This window comes from Mustela nivalis (genome assembly GCF_964662115.1).
Source record: "Mustela nivalis genome assembly, chromosome: 11".
Lineage (NCBI taxonomy): Eukaryota > Metazoa > Chordata > Mammalia > Carnivora > Mustelidae > Mustela > Mustela nivalis.
Window position 1 is genome coordinate 52,241,620 of NC_139030.1, and position 18,005 is coordinate 52,259,624.

The window sequence follows — 18,005 nt, forward strand, 5'->3', positions numbered from 1 at the left end:
ACAATTTTATCATTTTAGGATAAATTTCTTTATATATTACTCCCTTGTTCAAAGAGATTTTTTTAAAAGTTATAAACTCATATACAATTATTTTCTAGGGGCACTTCGATAGCTCACTTGTTAAATGTCTGCCTTCAGTTCAGGTCATGATCTCAGGGTTCTGGAATCTAGCCCCACATTGGGCTCCCTGTTCCACGGAAAACCTGCTTCTCCCTCTCCCACTCTCTCTGCTTGTGTTCCCTCTCTTGCTGTGTCTCTGTCAAATAAATAAAATTGCAAAAAAATTATTTTCTATGAAAAAGTTATTTTGACAAGTGTCATTATCAAGTATTCAAAGCTCCTACTGTGTTCCTTTAACATATTCCTTGATTCTAAGCTACCTTATTTAGCATGCTTATCATGTGCACTATTCTGACGAACTGCATATTTATGACCATGAGTAACCCTCCAGATTGGACCAAGAATGTAGAGTAAGTGGGTATAAATCATTTTAATATGGTCTCTGTGTTATTTTATTCCTTTCCTTTCCTGCCACTAAGTTACTGCAGCTCTAAAACTTGTGGTGTGTATCTGTGGTTGCTTTTCTTTCAATTATTTTTTCTTCCTCTGTGGTATTAACCTGCTACCAGTAGAATAGAATAATAAGATGTTACAGTCTTTTCTAGAAGAAATGAATGTATCAGGTGTTCTGCCTTGTTCTTAGACATGTGTCTTTCTCATAGAAGTAATGTAGGACTTTTCCAGGCAGATTTAATACCTATGTTCTTAGTCATTTTGAATATCTCTACTTTATATAAGAGTTTCTAATATGGACATTTTAAGATTTTCTGGAAAAATACCTTTCCTGTAGTTTATTCTAAACTATGGAGTGGATCTATAGTTTATTCTAATCTATAGAGTGGATCTATAAGCCAATAGCCACACGCCAATAGATGCCTTTCTTTGGTTGAGCAGAAAAGCTGAAGATTTACATGGTGCTGTATTCCCCTCATATTTAATATCTTATTGGATTCTTGTATCTAGGTATACTTTTACTGGAATATATACTTTTGAGTCACTTGTCAAAATCCTTGCAAGAGGCTTCTGTGTCGGAGAATTCACTTTCCTTCGTGACCCATGGAACTGGCTCGATTTTGTCGTCATTGTTTTTGCGTAAGTACATTTAGTTTTTTGAAGTGGAAAACTCATGAGAATCCTAGATAGCACATTCCAGTAAGAATAAGCCTTAGAGTCTGACTTCTCCTGCATGTGAAGTTTGCATTTAAAGGAGACTCTGTGAAAGCTAGTCATTGATAGGCAAATATTAATTTTTGAGAAAGCATTTCCCATTCAAAAATGTATGACATCATTAAGATTGATCATCTCTGTGCTCAGCACTTGGATGGATATTCTATGCAGTGCAAGTAAGGTTCACACTTTTTCCGTGTCTTACTTAAAAGCTTGCAAAACCTGTAAGAATCACAGAAAAAGCTCAGGCCTTTATTTATAACCTGTTCTATTCAAGAGCTAGTAAGTACATTAAAATATAGAAACAAATCTTTTTATAAGGGATATCACTGCATACTAATCCTAACATCAGTGAATGACTTGTCTATGACATCTGCAGCCACAGCTTATTTTTAAGGGAAAAATATTACATTAAAATATAAATTAAATTAATTCATAGTGATGTTCTTTTCTCAAATATATTTGCCAGAAATATTCCCTTGTGTATTTTTTTAAATCTCAAACCTAGATACAGTATTTTTTCCCTCTATCATTTTGAATTTAAAGGTAATGCATGTTCATTGGAGGAATTTTGACAATACAGAAGGCCTTAAGATTTCTAGTTTCCCGTTCCCTCACTCCCACCCCCACTTCCTTGTCCATCAGACTCGATTCTTTCATGGCCACGTGACTGCTGCAGCTGTAACTGCCACTGGCTGATAAGACAACATTATGTCAAAGAAAGCTGCCTCTTCTCTGGGATCTCATTATTTTAATTGAGATAATTTATATACCATAAAATTAACCCTTTTAATAAAAGTACAAAATTCAGTGGATTTTTTTAAAAAAATGTTCACAAAGCTGTTCAACCATCACTAATCTCTAATTCCAGAGTATTTCCATTATCCCCAAAAGAAGTCACTTCTGTTCCCTTCTCCCCCTAATCCTTGGAAACCATTCATCAAGGTTTTCAGGCTACACCTTCCATATATGAATGGAATCATACAGTATGTGGACTTTGTGTCTGGCTTCTTTCAATTAACATGGTTTTCAAGGTTTGCTGCTGACATTTTTTAGGATATTAAGTATCTATATTACCATAATATTGAGGTCTAATAATTGAAGCATTTGATTGTTTATTTAGGTGTTTAAGTGTATGAAAACCATTTTATTAATATACTTGTTTTGCTCACATAAAAGGGGTCAAATCAAATCTAATCAAATTAGTTGTGATGGGGAAAAAAAAGACTTGCATAACTACCCATTTAAATAAGAATTTTTCAAATATAGGCAACACCTTGAGTAAAGGCACAGGTAAGTATCATAGACTCGATCTAAATTCTGAATAACTCTGATTTAATTCTACAGGTATTTAACAGAATTTGTAAACCTAGGCAATGTTTCAGCTCTTCGAACTTTCAGAGTGTTGAGAGCTTTGAAAACTATTTCTGTAATTCCAGGTAAGGAATGATTGGTGTGAAGCATTAGGCCACTCATAACTCCAACTATTTGGGAGTTGTTCTTCGTTTGTTTGTGTGTGTGTTGTCACTGTGTTGTGTGTGAACTCCCTATTACAGATATGTGACAGAGTTTGTGGACCTGGGCAATGTCTCAGCACTGAGAACATTCAGAGTTCTCCGAGCACTGAAAACAATTTCAGTCATTCCAGGTGAGAGTGGGGTTAAACACCGGGGCTGACTTTGATCATTTGGAGGAAAGACAAGAACGACTTTCTTTTATGCAATTTTAATTAAATTTGATTTTTTATGTTTTTCACAATCATTAAAAGTCAGCCTTTGAGTTTAATCAACTGCATGGGTCTTAGAGGATGAAGATGGCCATTTGGCTCACATCTCAACTTGAAATTTTCCCTCCTGTGTAACAGATGATTTTCCATTTTGTTTAGCCGGGAATGAAAATTTCAATTTGTTTGTATTGCTTTTCATACAGTTAGGAAAAGAGATAAAAAAAAATACATCAGCATGGGGGTGTTGCATGTCGTACTCTTTTTTAGCTTTCCACAACAAACCGTTTCTTAACTGCAAATTAGTTGTCACTCTGTTCTGCAATTCAGCCTCTTTGTTTTAATGTCTTTCCAGAGAGATGGTTTGTTTGACAAGCATTTGCAAATTGGCCTTTTAAAAATTATTTTTACAAGCGAGTATAGTGTGAGCAACCAAATTATTCATTTTGACAATTTGGTTACTCTTTGGAAATAGTTCACAATTGTTATCCTTTGCTGTAATATATAGAAACAAAATATATATGAAACAGCAAATCTACCCTTTGAGATAGTAGGCTTTTTTCAAACTAGGTTAATTTAAAGTCATTGATTTGATATAATGCATGCATTTCTAGGAAAGCTCGTGTTTTGTTTTTATTTCTCATTCAGAGGCTTTATTTCATTAGGAACACTTTTTTTTGGCCCCTGTGTTCAGGCCTGAAGACCATCGTGGGGGCCCTGATCCAGTCAGTGAAGAAGCTCTCGGATGTCATGATCCTGACTGTGTTCTGTCTGAGCGTGTTTGCCCTGATTGGGCTGCAGCTGTTCATGGGCAACCTGAAGCATAAGTGTCTGCGGGATCCGCTGGAAAATAATGAAACATTAGAAAGCATCATAGATACCCTTGAAGAAGAAGACTATAAAAGTAAGAATGTCCCTGAAGTTGTTAATAGGTTGAAAGATTGTTTGCTTTTAACCATGAAATGTTGCTTTCCTTTTAATTATTTCAAAATTGTTCAAATATATAGAAAGTTGCCACTGTATGCATTTGGATACTGTTATATTTTCATAAATCTTCCTGGTTCTAAGGTTTCTAGCAGTTCTGGTATTAGACACATGATATAGCTCCATAATTCCCAATTTCTGTAAGATAAAAATGAATAAATTTGCTCTAGAGAAATAAATTTGGCTGTGACTTAATATTAACGATTACATTTCATCATAAGACATATTATGTGTTTTAAATATTGTAGGTTTATTGTAAAATTCATACTTAGGTTTATAGAGTAATTTATTTATTGTAGGATAATATAATTATATTTTTACATTTTCATTATACTTAATATCTATAACACATATAGTTGTATAAATCCTACTATAACAATCATATTAATTATCACATATTAAAATATCTGCTTGATAGTATTTCTGAAGATTTTTATAAAGCAGAATGGTTTTCTCAGCACTATCCCTATAATCAATGATGAGTTTCTAAGCTCTTTGTAAGGGCTTCCCTCAGTCTAGCCAGTGGCATTATATCAAAGTTTAATTCCATCAAAACTAGTTATGTAGGAAACAGATGAGTTGATCTGTACACACAGTCTCGAAGTCTACTTAATTCAGAAGTATGTCTTAGAATATCTTACAGAAGGCCCGAACTGCATGTTTTCTGAACAGATCTCCCCTAATGCAGTTTCTCGTGGCAGAGCTGTTGATGAAGTTGGGTGACAATGAGATCAAACAAGATTGTGCTTTCCTTCTAACACCCAGTGTGTCTCTGTGCTGTTGCCCACATGAATCCATAAACCTTAATAGATACTTAGATCCAGAGTGGGAGTGGGGACATCAAGAAATCTTCTAAGTGGATATGTCTTTGACAGAATAAGATCAAGGAGTAAAGGTCAGGATTCTCCTTGGATTATGAAGGGTATACATCATTTTCTTACTTTACTAAATGTGTACTCTCCCACTCACTGGGGAAGATAGAAGCAAATAAAACCTAGCTAATATAGTAAAAGGCTATAAATAAAGAAAACAGAAAAAAATATAGAAGCCTAAAATGAGAAAACTGAAGGTTTTCAAGTAAAATATTTCATGTATAATTTCTTTAATGCCAGTCTTTGATGATGAGGAATTTAGCATATTTTTACTTCCACTTTATTTTTACTTATTTTCCAGTTTCTTATTTATATCAATATAATCTTAAATTTTATTTTCAATTTACAAAGAATTTTATTCCTTAGTTTATATACTGTAAAAGTAATATATCTTATGGGTAATTGTTGACATTTACAATTAAAAATCAGTTTACAATACTTACTTAAACATTTTTTTTTTTTTTTTGTACTAGGGTTATTACCAGTTCTTTTAGTTTGATTGCATGTAGGGTTAAGGTTGGGCAGGGGTAATATGATAGACTGAGGGAAATACTTGGAAGTTGTGGAAATTGCAAAAGGATGATGAAAATTAGTGTCTATTGGATTTAAACTAGACAAAGAAAGAAGTGAACCCAAGAGTTGGTTGATAGATTATGAGAAAGTGGTGAAGTAACTGAATTAGGATTCTTGAAGAGATCAAAGAATTACAATGGTAAAAGCTGCCTACAGAGAAATCCTGAATATGATCTGAAGGTCTTTTCTAGTACTCACAGCAAAGACTATTTTGGAGGTGTTTTTTATTTTATTTTTTATTTTTAATTTTTTTAAGATTTTATTTATTTGTGAGAGAGAGAGAGAGCGAGAGCGAGCACAGGCAGACAGAGTGGCAGGCAGAGTCAGCTGGAGAAGCAGGCTCTCTGCGGAGCAAGGAGCCTGATGTGGGACTCGATCCCAGGACGCTGGGACCATGACCTGAGCCAAAGGCATCTGCTTAACCAACTGAGCCACCCAGGCGTCCCTGGAGGTGTTTTTTAAATGTATTTTCAAATCAATGAGCCCACTCTCTAACCTTGTGTTTCAAAAACATACAATTTATAGATTTCCATTAAAGCTGAGCACTGTCTATTTTGATGCTCATCAAAATCCCTCCTTGCTACTACAGGTGAAGGAAAGGTTCATGTGCACAGTCAGTAGCTAACTTTCCAGTAGCTATTATACTTTTAATATGGTGTAGTTCTGTTGGGATAAAGAAAGATAGTCTCTTATTCCTATTTTCTGGGTGTTTGACACTGATGAAGAAAAGTTCCTGGAAAAAGCACAGTATTGGTTCCACTACTCCCAGGGCTTTTCCTGTCTTTATCTACAGTGCTTACCTTGTGGGAACTCCTAACAATGCAGTCCCCCAGAATGCAGTGTGTTAACTTGCAGGCATTCTGCCTCTACCTGATCCCCTGCACTAGTGTTCTCAGAGTTATTACTGCCTCCTGGTTGAGGAATAAGCCCTTCACTCCAAAAGCCCAAGTCATACACATAGCTGCTAAAAGCTGTCTTTCTGAGCCAGGCTGGATAAACTACTCATAGGATGTCTAGGTCACCAATTAGGTCTTACCATTCTGTACCATTGGCCTTGAAATTAAAAAGAAATTTCCTCAGAATCTGCACTCAATTGAATGTCAGACTTTTGTTGTATGGATTTTCCAATTTTCTATTTCCTTTTGTCCCCTTATGTCTTCCACTGTGAGGTTGAGGCTTATCTATTACTATACACACTTTGTTATTATACTGAATTATGTCTATTTAACAGGTTTATTGAGATAATTCACATTATGAATTCCTCCCTTTTAAAGTACACAGTTCAATGTTTTATAGTATATTCACAATATAGTCACATTATGCAAAAATCACAAATTGTAGAAAAATTTCATCTCCCCTCAAAAGAAATCCTGTACTCATTGGCAATTGCTCTCCATTCCCTCCCCCCACCCAGCCCCCAACAAACACTAATTGACTTTCTGTCTCTATGAATTTATCTATTCTGAACATTTTTTATAAATGAAATCATACAATATGTGGTCTTTGTGTCTGGCTTCTTTCACTTAGCATGTTTTCAAGGTTCATCCGTGCAGCAGTAATTCATTTCTTGTTAACTGCTAAATAATTTTCTATTGTATGTACATACTACATTTTGGTTATTCATTAATTGATGAACATCTGAGTTGTTTCTACTTTGGGGATATTGTGAATAATCCTATGATGGACATTCATGAGTAAGTTTTATTGTGGGCATAAGTTTTTATTTGCATTATGTTTTCCCTTTCCATGTTAACCTTAATACTCCTGAGGCTAATTCTAATAATTTAATGTCTGCTTGTTTAGGGATTTTTTTTTTAAGATTTTATTTATTCATTTGACAGAGAGAGATCACAAGTAGGCAGAGAGGCAGGCAGAGAGAGAGAGGAGGAAGCAGGCTCCCCACTGAGCAGAGAGCCCGATGCGGGACTCGATCCCAGGACCCTGAGATCATGACCTGAGCCGAAGGCAGCGGCTTAACCCACTGAGCCACCCAGGCGCCCCTAGGGATTATTTTAAAGTGTTCTGTAAGAGCAGAGTGAGCTACTGTCCTTGCTTTACATTTTTCGATCTCATACTGACTTGAGTCTCTTTGCCCTGCCATGTGCTAGCACAGGCAGCTCTAGAACCCTTTCTTTCCTTCTTCTTTTTTTTGTTAACATATAATGTATTATTTGCCCCAGGGGTACAGGTCTGTGAATCATCAGGCTTACACATTTCACAGCACTCACCATGGCACCTACCCTCCCCAATGTCCATAACCCCACCCCCCTCTCCCAACCCCCCTTCTCCCAGCAACCCTGTTTGTTTTGTGATATTAAGAGTCTCTTATGGGGGCGCCTGGGTGGCTCAGTGGGTTAAGCCGCTGCCTTCGGCTCAGGTCATGATCTCAGGGTCCTGGGATCGAGTCCCGCATCGGGCTCTCTGCTCAGCAGGGAGCCTGCTTCCTCCTCTCTCTCTGCCTGCCTCTCTGCCTACTTGTGATCTCTCTCTGTCAAATAAATAAATAAAATCTTAAAAAAAATACTCTTGTCTAAGAGTCTCTTATGGTTTGTCGCCCTCCCGATCCCACCTTGTTTCATTTTTTCCTTTGCTACCCCCACATCCCACCCTGCCTCTCAAATTCCTCGTATCAGAGAGATCATATGATAATTGTTTCTCTGATTGACTTATTTCCCTCAGTATAATACCCTCTAGTTCCACCCACGTCATCGCAATTGGCAAGATTTCGTTTCTTTTTTTTTTTTTAAGATTTTATTTATTCATTTGACAGAGATCACAAGTAGGCAGAGAGGCAGGCAGAGAAAGAGAGAAAGGGAAGCAGACTCCCTACTGGGCAGAGAGCCCGACGTGGGGCTTGACCCCAGGACCCTGGGATCATGACCTAAGCTGAAGGCAGAGGCTTTAACCCAACCCAGGCGCCCCAAGATTTCATTTATTTTGATGGCTGCATAGTATTCCATTGTGTATATATACCATCTCTTCGTTATCCATTCATCTGTTGATGGACATCTAGGTTCTTTCCATAGTTTGGCTATTGTGGCCATTGCTGCTATAAACATTTGGGTGCACGTGCCCCTTCAATAACTACATTTGTATCTTTAGGGTAAATACCCAGTAGTGCGATTGCTGGGTTGTAGGTAGCTCTAGAGCCCTATAAAGCAGCTCCTCAGTGGTTGGTAACCATGAGCCAGAGGTACTTTAAAGGGTAATTCTAAAGTAACCCTTCCACAACAAAATTATCACGGAAGCTTATATACAAAAAAATTGCTTCTTAACCTCCTCCATCCTCATTCGTCATCCCACCCTACCTCAGGCACAGCTTTTCCAAAAAGTTGTTCGTGTAACATTCTCACCTAAACTTTCACCTCAAACTAAGAGAGGCTTTATTGTTTTGTTTGTGACTTCTAAGATTTGTGTCTTCTGTGTAAGACAAAATGAGGTGAAAATCAGTCCGTTACTCTTACCTGGAATGGTTTAATAGTTTAATAATGCCAGCTGCTGCTGTCTGAGCAGTTGTGTAGAATGTGTGGATCGCTGGATTGCTTTACATGCAATATCCTATTTATGCTCTTCCACAACTTCACAAAGCAGGCACTCTAAGTACATTTTGCAGTTGCAGTGGCTAACCATTAAAGTGGTAAGATCATTCACCTGCACAGAAAGGGGTAGAAGCAACGTTCAAATCCGTGTATATCTGACTTGAAAGTCTTTCTTCCACTATCACTCCAAAGGCCTCTAATAATTTTATCTTTATTTCTTTGATTTGAGCCCAATAGGAAGATGGGCCCTTATTAAAAGGCATGGATATTTGTCAGTTCTTTATATATTTACTGTGTGTGGTTTGGATCAGCTCCCTGTCTTAAGAGTAAGCCTTGATAGAGTATAGAGGAAGAGATTATGAGATCCCTTACGCCTGAAAATGGGCACAGAGGGTACCACGATGAGAAAATGTGCATTTATTTCGCTGCCATGTCCTCAATATCTGGAACTTCATAAGTCCTGTGTAAATACTAACAGCTGACTGAACGAGAGAATTTCGGGAGACAGGGTGTGTCCACTTTAAATACTGCCTCGCTGTCTCCACCTCTTCTAGAACACTTTGGGCATCTGCTGGGGGCTCCCTTCCATCTTTTTTCTCCCCTTCTCTTTCTGAGTTACACTTTCACTTAGGTTCCCTCAAGCCCCATGGCTTTGAAAACTATCTACTTGGTGATCGTACTTCTGGTGTCCTCCCTCCCCCATGCCGACACCAGCAGCAAGTCCTGTCTACAGTGTTTTCATCCCCTTCCTCCCCTTCACAGCTACTCTCTGAGTTTTAGTCATGTCACCTCTCACTGTAGTCACTTAAGTCATGTCCCTGCTTTCATACTTGCTCTCTTATAGTCCACAGTCCACAAAACAACCAGTGGGACATTTTTAAATGGTGATTATCTCCCATTTCTACCTCCCACTTCTATCACTGTAACCATACTTAAAACCCAAACTTCCTTCCATAACACACAAAAGCTTACATCATCTGACCCATGCTTACCCCTGCCATCATAGTTCTCTCCACTCACTACACTGTAGCCAGGCTGACTATCTTGCTGGTTCTTTCATACACCAACTTCACTTTTGCCTCAGGACCTTTGCTCCTGCTCTTGACTCTGCCAAAATATCTCTGCACCGGAGTCTTTGGATGGCTGGCTTCTTTGTACATGTAGGCCCTAGTTCAAATGTCATATCTGGAGAAAGGGCTTCCCTGGCCACATTTTATCGCATTGACTTCTTTTCTTTCTTTCTTTTTTTTTAAATGTTGTATTTTTTGAAATAAACTTTTTATTTTTTATTAACATATAATGTATATTATTAGCCCCAGGGGTACAGGTCTGTGAATCGCCAGGTTTACATGCTTCACAGCACTCCCCATAGCATATACCTTCCCCAGTGTCCATAACCCAACCACCCTCTCCCTACCCCTCTCCCCCCAGCAACCCTCAGTTTGTTTTGTGAGATTAAGAGTCTCTTATGGTATGTCTCCCTCTCGATCCCATGTTGTTTCATTTTTCCCTTCCCTACCCTCTAAGCCTGCTACATTGCCTCTCAAATTCTTCATATCAGGGAGATCATCTGATAATTGTCTTTCTCTGATTGACTTATTTTGCTCAGCATAATACCCTCTAGTTCCATCCATGTCATTGCAAAAGGCAAGATTTTATTTCTTTTGATGGCTGCATAGTATTCCATTATATATATATAAAATATATATATCACATCTTCTTTATTCATTCATCTGTTGATGGACATCTAGATTCTTTCCATAGCTTGGCTATTGTGGACACTGCTTCTATAAACTTCTATAAACATTTGGGTGCACATGTCCCTTCAGATCACTACATTTGTATCTTTAGGGTAAATACCCAGTAGTGCGATTGCTGGGTCATAGGGTAGTTCTATTTTCAACTTTTTGAGGAACCTCCATGCTGTTTTCCAGAGTGGCTGCACCAGCTTGCATTCCCACCAACAGTGTAGGAGGGTTCCCCTTTCTCCGCATTCTCACCGGCATCTGTCATTTCCTGACTTGTTAATTTTAGCCATTCTGATGGGTATGAGGGGGTATCTCATTGTGATTTTGATTTGTATTTCCCTGATGACACTGGCTTATTTTCGTTAGGACATTTATCATTATTTGAAAACACCTTGTTTATTTATTTATTTATTTATTTGTCCTCCGTCCCCAATTTCCACCCATACCTACACATAAAGATCCATAAAATTAATGATCTTGTTTATCGTGCTTTTATTATTATATTCACTGCCTGGCCCATAAGAGGTTATCAGTACGTATTTGAAGGAGAATATATGACAATATAATAAATAAATGAATGCACATTGCCCGAGACTGGGCCTGAATGTATGTGAATATGTCTCTACTAATTAACCTATCATCTGGGTCACTCTCTAATGTTCTATTGTTGAATTTCTTCCTAAACAGAATATTTTTATTACTTGGAGGGATCTAAAGACGCTCTCCTTTGTGGTTTGAGCACAGATTCAGGGTAAGTAATATTTGTTTTTAGTCAAAAGGCTACCAAAAAGGGAAAGCATATCCAATCAGTTTTTTGAAATTGGAACCTTTGATTTTATATTGTTTTCATATATTTTGTGGCATTATTCTGTCCCCCAGTGAGCCCACACTTTAAGACATTTATGGTTAATGTACACTTCTGAAACCAAAACTTGGAGGTAGTGCTTGAAGTGAAACAAGATACAAGTCATAAAAATCTTAAGAGAGTAGAAAAGTCACTTCTGGAAAACCCCACCAAAAGTTGGCTGGATAGTTTCAAGTCTTTCTTCTTTCTGGAAAGAAGAGTGACAAAACCAACATCCTATTCCCAAATTCTACCCTTTTTCCAATCAAGAATGACTCATAGTTGACTGAATGCAGTGACACTTCAGTCACTCTGAAAGGAACTTATGGACTTGGGTAAAGATACTTTAAGAATCTCTTACCTATGCGAAATACCCATCTCACGGTTCCCTATACACCGACTTCATTTCTGAAGGTAGAGTCTTTGTTCTTGGTCTCCCTCTGACAGATATTTCTTCACCAGGCTCTGTGTATACAGGGAGCATTAAACAAATAAGGTTGCTGCTTCTAGACACAGCTCAGAACACTCTTCAATGGCATTGTGGATACAAATCCACCAATTTTAGAAAAATATCATAAAGCTACAAATCTTTATGAACTTACACAATTTCTCTATTTAGGCTATTTTTATTCTAATTAACTCCAAGAATAATTTGGGTTCCTCAGTTTTGGTAGAGGCCTATTTATCGATATTTATAGTGGAAGAACTATTATTTGGCATCTGGTGGAAGTTTCCAGTTTTTAATGATGATGCTAATAGCAGATCCCATTTATTAAGTGCTTTGTATATAAAGGAACGAGGCTGAATAATGTGGATATATCACCTTTTTAATCTTCACTTTTTGAGGTAGGTGTTACGTCTTCTTAGAGAAAGAGTGAACTCTGCCTTAGAGAAGCTCAGTAATTCGACGAAGTCACCAACTAGTAAATCGTAGGGATAGGATTCAAACCCAGTTCTTCCTGCTTCCAAATAATGTGTTCTTAATTGTTATTCAGTATTGTCCCCCTAGAAGAGGAACCTGGAATATCTAATTGTTCTGTAGTCCTCTTTAACTTGCATCCTGGAAACATTCTAACTTGTGATGTTCTTTTTCATATGTAGCCAGTGTCCAGAAGGGTACAGGTGTGTGAAAGCTGGCAGAAACCCTGATTATGGCTACACGAGTTTTGACACTTTCAGTTGGGCCTTCTTGGCCTTGTTTCGGCTAATGACCCAGGATTACTGGGAAAACCTTTACCAACAGGTGAGTGACAAGAGCAACATTCATTGCATTTTTGAATGGCATAAAAAGCTGGTGAATGTTCCTTGCCGGACTTTATGTGAGATGTTTTATTCAAATCAGAAAGGACAAAACCCTATTATCTTATCACTAAAATTAGATGTGTTTTACTTCCAGCACTGTTAGAGTGGGTAATTCTTAAAATCATAAATTATTGTCTTACCCTTTTTTGGCTTATTTGATCTCTAGTTCCCTTTTACCCTTTCAGAATATAGCATCCCCTGGAGCCCTAGGTAAATAGCAGGAAATACACTGTCATGGGCTCTTATAGCTCTCCTGTCCATGCTGGTTTCTGCACATGCTGGCCTGCTCTGATGCCCAAAAAACAGGCTCTCCTAGATTCATCATGCTTTAGTTTTTGAATTCCCAGGTACAGTTGTTATGAATTAAATTGTATCCCCTCCCATTCATATGATAAAGTCCTAACTCTGTGTGCCTTAGAATGACTATTTTTGGAGAAGAGATAACTAAATTGAAATGAGGCATTTGGGTGGGTCCCAATCCAATCTGATATGTCCTTATAAGAAGAGGAGATTAGGACCTGACAGACTCCAGAAATGTGCCCACACCCAGATAAAAGACTGGGTCAGGACTCAGAAGGCAACCATCTGCCAGCCCAGGAGAGAAGCCTCAGGAGAAATCCAGCCCACAGACACGTTGATACTCCATCCTCTAGGCCTGCAACAAATAACATTTCTGTTGTGTCAGCCCCCCAGTCTGTGGTCATTTGTTACAGTAACTCTAAAAACCAATACAAGAATTGAAGACCCTGTTCACTTCTCTAAATGTTCCTGTTCCCCCAAATAAATAAATAAATAAATAAATAAATACTCCTGTCCCAATTCAATTGCTCCTTCTTTAGACCTCCACGCCCTTTGAATATCCCCCAGTTTATCCATCACTTATCCTGTAATTGTGAGTTCACGGGCCGTCTCCTCCAGCTTGGATGTGATCCTTTTGGGCCTATGGGCTGCATCTTTTCCCTTACATATTCTTAGAACCCAATCCCAAGAGGAAGGAGGTGAAAATGGTTATTCTCTATTATAAATGAAAATGAATCACTTTTCTCAGAATTGCCAGGTTCTTCTTTTGGCCTGTTCTTTGTTGACTTCATTTCTGATAAGATTATAAATGAATATAGAAATTCTGTAAGAATATACTTCAGAGGAAAAAAAGGAATACAGACAACTTTAAGTATATAAAAAGATGCTCAGTTTTTCTCAAAATGAAAGACAGGCCAATTAAAGCTAGAGTGACCTCTAATTTCTTACCGCTTAGAATGGTGGAGATCAAAAGAGAGACGCTGTCTGGCTGAGATGTGGGGAGGCAGACTTTCTCACACATTGCTGGGAACTGCTGTAGAGTGCAACATGGAGTTCCTATGAAAATGAAAATAAATATACCCATTAACCTAACAGCCCCACTACTAAAAACTTGCGTAACAACAATGACTGATAGAAAAGGGAAATGAAGAGACATCAGAGATAGGAGATATTTTTCATGTAACAGCTTTTTAGAACATTTGAATTTTTTTTAGCCATATACTGCATTCAAAAATTTTTAATACATGTTAATGAAAAGTAAATATAAGAGTAGATGAGCAGATAAAATCATTCAGTAAAGCTGTCTACTTTGTGTGAACATAATACACCATCATTAATATTTCCTAGTAGAGATAGAATTTGATCAGTAAAAGAGAATATAGATATCATTTAGTCCTCTAATTTGATAATGAGCAGAGCAGTTAGTCTTTGAGTAATTTTCAGACTGTGGATAAACAAAAAAGTTAAGATTATTAGTCTTAAAAATAGTGAAGAATCATACCTAATTTTAAAATAAGTTTAATAGGTTGCTACATCCTTTGTACTAAAAAAGTGTGCATTTTAATACGGATTGTTTTCTTTAGAGATATAATTCTATTCCTCCATATTTTTTATAACATGAGATTATACCAAACTACCCCACCTTCTCTATGCCTAATATGCCATTCAAGTTGAAATAATTTACCAAAGATCTTTGTGTTCCTAAAATAATGATTTCCATTTTTCCCTAGACGCTGCGTGCTGCCGGGAAAACCTACATGATCTTCTTTGTTGTGGTGATTTTTCTGGGCTCCTTTTATCTAATAAACTTGATTCTTGCTGTGGTTGCCATGGCCTATGAAGAACAGAACCAGGCAAACATCGAAGAAGCGAAGCAAAAGGAGTTAGAATTTCAACAGATGTTAGATCGTCTTAAAAAAGAGCAAGAAGAAGCTGAGGTATTATTATTTGGTTTAAAATTCTTTCTAAAAGTCCAAGTCCAAAGGGGAATAACAGAGGCTCTGTGGCCTTCCCTAGGGAGATTTCCTCACTGGATTTTTAAACATAAACAGAATTTTCTTCTTAAATTCTGCAGTGGTCAAAGAAACCAGTTCTGGATTGAGTTAGAATCGGCATGTGCCCCACTGTACCTTTCCCCCTAATCAGCTCACTCCAGCACAGAAAATGTTCTAGGCCATTCCTCCTAAACCTAATATCCATGATGCCTCAGTATGTATAGTATCATGCAAAGTCCCAAAACAGATATGGTGTGTTTCACCAGAGTAACAATTGCATACAAAAGTTCAGGGAAAATTATTTAAATGTTTACGTTAACAGATACTCTATGGGGTAGAAGCCAAAATGTGCATCGATTTTTGTTAACGTGGCAGGAACTTTTAAGATAAAAAACACGAGATGTTAAGGAACTCTATACTTATGGTTGTGGCCACTTTAGGCTAAGGCACAAATTCTTGAGGATCCTTCCTCATTCCCATCTCCAGAGGAACCCTTCAGTGGAAAAGTTTGCAAAGGTTTATACTAAAAGAACACAAATTTAAATATTCTGCAAGAGTTTAAAATTTATTTGATGGTTCAACCTAGTTAAATATCTTCAAAGTATCTAACTTATTAGGGGGAAGGTAGTGATGTGTAATGCAGAAAGATGTTCAGTGCATTATCTGATAATATTAAAAATCAGAAAACATTTAAATTTTAAAAATTAAAAAAATGGTTAATAAAATTATGATATTTTTGTGTCTCAGAGTATTATTCAGTCCTATAATTGTGTTTTAAGAATATTGTTAACAGTGAAAAGTATTAATATAATAATGTATTATGTAGTAGGATACAAACTTGAGTATAATAAGGATACAATTTAAATATTATATATAAAGGTTAGAAGAAATATTAACACCATTTCCAGGATGCAAGGCTATGAATGAATTTTATTTTTTATTCACAATATCCTTATTATCCAAATTTTTACAAGGATGTTTTAATAATAAAAACTTAATCTTTTTAATAAAGTGTTAACACTAGATAATCCCAGGAATTTTCTAGGAAACCCTTAGAAGTCTCTCATTTTCTTGACTTGAATTCTGTAATCATTCATTTTCATTTTCAAACAATTCAATCTTTATTAAACTGAGTGCCTGACTCTATTGATAATACTGAGTTAACCACCCGAACAAGATGTACACATTTCCTTATTGTATGGCTTATGTGAGTTTTATGTTCCAAAATTACTAGTAAAACCTTCATATATAATATTTTATCTTATTTTTAAAATTCTTTTATTAACATATAATGTATATATTATTTGTTTCAGGGCATATATACTACTTTAAATTGTTTTACTATAAATATAGCAATAGTGTGTAGTAGCTTCATTCCAAAGGAAGATGGGACTTTATTGCTATGCAAGAGAATCAATAAGTAGATGCTCGGTAAGAGATCTGGTCATAGTGCTAAGAAAATGGCATCACTTCCTATACAAGGAACATGATTATATGCATAGTGTAATAACATTCATGGCAGAGAGGTGCCGCATCATTCCGTAGACTTTGGAAATGACTTACTGTACGTGTGGCCTCTTGGTCCAACAGGCAATTGCAATTGCAGCAGCTGAGTACACAAGTATTGGGAGAAGCAGAATGATGGGCTTCTCTGAGAGTTCCTCGGAAACATCCAAACTGAGCTCTAAAAGTGCTAAAGAAAGAAGAAACAGAAGAAAGAAAAGGAATCAAAAGAAGCTTTCCAGTGGGGAAGAAAAGGGAGATAATGAGAAGTTGTCCAAATCGGAATCAGAGGAGAGTATCAGGAGACAAAGTTTCCACCTTGGTGTTGAAGGTCATAGACGAGCACATGAAAAGAGACTGACTACCCCTAATCAGGTACACTTGCACCTATCAAATGCATCTCGCCAGGGGTAGGATTACAGAGCAAAATGTTTTATTTTGAAGTACAGGATCTCGGGAAAGGAGAGTGAATGATTGCATCGGTATGTTTTTAAGTAAAAACGTATTGACCGTTGGATATTTATGGAAAGCATGTAGATGTCCAGAGTCTTCCACTGAATTCTGACCATTTTTGAAGGACCTTATAGTTTCAGCATTGTCATATGATCTTCTCTGATAAACAAATTTTTGAAACAGTATTCAGGAGAACTGTTGTGGAAATGAAAAAATTATTTATACTATATATTTTACATTTTATCTAGTCTGTATTTCATAATACCTCATTGGTTAAAAACTAATCTTAGATTAGTTTCTCTACTTTTCTTCACCACCACTACTTACAGTGGTGAAGTCACCCACACTGGAAAAGTTTGGAGACACCTTGATGGCGTCCACCCCCCAACTACTTCAGCTACTAACATCGAGTCGCACAGTCTTTATTTCTACTTATGTAAAACTTCTCTTCCCTTTGTTCCTCTCTTTCCATAGAGACCTCCATATCTCAGGCTTCCCTGCCTACGAACCTCCAAGAACAATTGCTTCTTTTATTCTCCTAAACATTTCACAACATCACACAACCTTCCCAAATCATTTTTCTAAAACAGAGCTGTTCCTTGACTCAACTTTAAGAAGCAAGACAAAACCCCCCAAACCCAACTGTGTTGAATAACCGCTCTCTACAGAACAAGACCCACATCTTCTCCATGTTGTGGACTGGCTTCCACCTTATTTCCCCCCTTTCTCTACCTTCACGTACCCTCAGTCCACCATGATTGTTCACTCTTACCTACATGCCCTGTACCTTTATTACTTAGCACATGGGGTGTTCGCTAAGTGGGCTGATTTTCTTCTTTGTTTTCCTCCCGCTGTAGTAGCATCCATTCTTCATTCATTAGCTCAGATGCCACTCATCCCACACATTTGCCTCTGCCCTCTCCACTTCTCCAGTCTGCTCTGT

The 18,005-nt window shown here is 37.2% G+C and overlaps 1 protein-coding gene and 1 long non-coding RNA gene across 8 annotated transcripts in view; one reads left to right on the forward strand and one right to left on the reverse strand.

The window, feature by feature from the left end:
* SCN9A (sodium voltage-gated channel alpha subunit 9) overlaps window positions 1-18,005 on the forward strand; it is a 170,579-nt gene that overhangs the window by 74,373 nt on the left and 78,201 nt on the right. Inside the window, exons 4-11 of the mRNA XM_082690248.1 lie at window positions 381-470; window positions 1,024-1,152; window positions 2,575-2,666; window positions 3,645-3,854; window positions 11,354-11,417; window positions 12,612-12,753; window positions 14,843-15,049; window positions 16,697-16,984. Of these exons, the coding sequence (XP_082546374.1) occupies window positions 381-470; window positions 1,024-1,152; window positions 2,575-2,666; window positions 3,645-3,854; window positions 11,354-11,417; window positions 12,612-12,753; window positions 14,843-15,049; window positions 16,697-16,984 (1,222 nt within the window). The remainder of the gene's footprint in view (window positions 1-380; window positions 471-1,023; window positions 1,153-2,574; window positions 2,667-3,644; window positions 3,855-11,353; window positions 11,418-12,611; window positions 12,754-14,842; window positions 15,050-16,696; window positions 16,985-18,005) is intronic.
* The window catches only part of LOC309844068, a 166,822-nt gene that overhangs the window by 21,452 nt on the left and 127,365 nt on the right, over window positions 1-18,005 (reverse strand). For 4 of the 7 annotated variants that reach the window (XR_014300475.1, XR_014300476.1, XR_014300480.1 and 1 more), the window contains 4 exons: window positions 16,670-16,799; window positions 14,061-14,168; window positions 11,872-11,975; window positions 8,844-9,030 (listed from right to left, as the gene is read on the reverse strand). This is a non-coding gene — a long non-coding RNA (uncharacterized lncRNA). The remainder of the gene's footprint in view (window positions 1-8,843; window positions 9,031-11,871; window positions 11,976-14,060; window positions 14,169-16,669; window positions 16,800-18,005) is intronic. The other 3 variants (XR_014300477.1, XR_014300478.1, XR_014300479.1) reach the window with 1 other exon arrangement.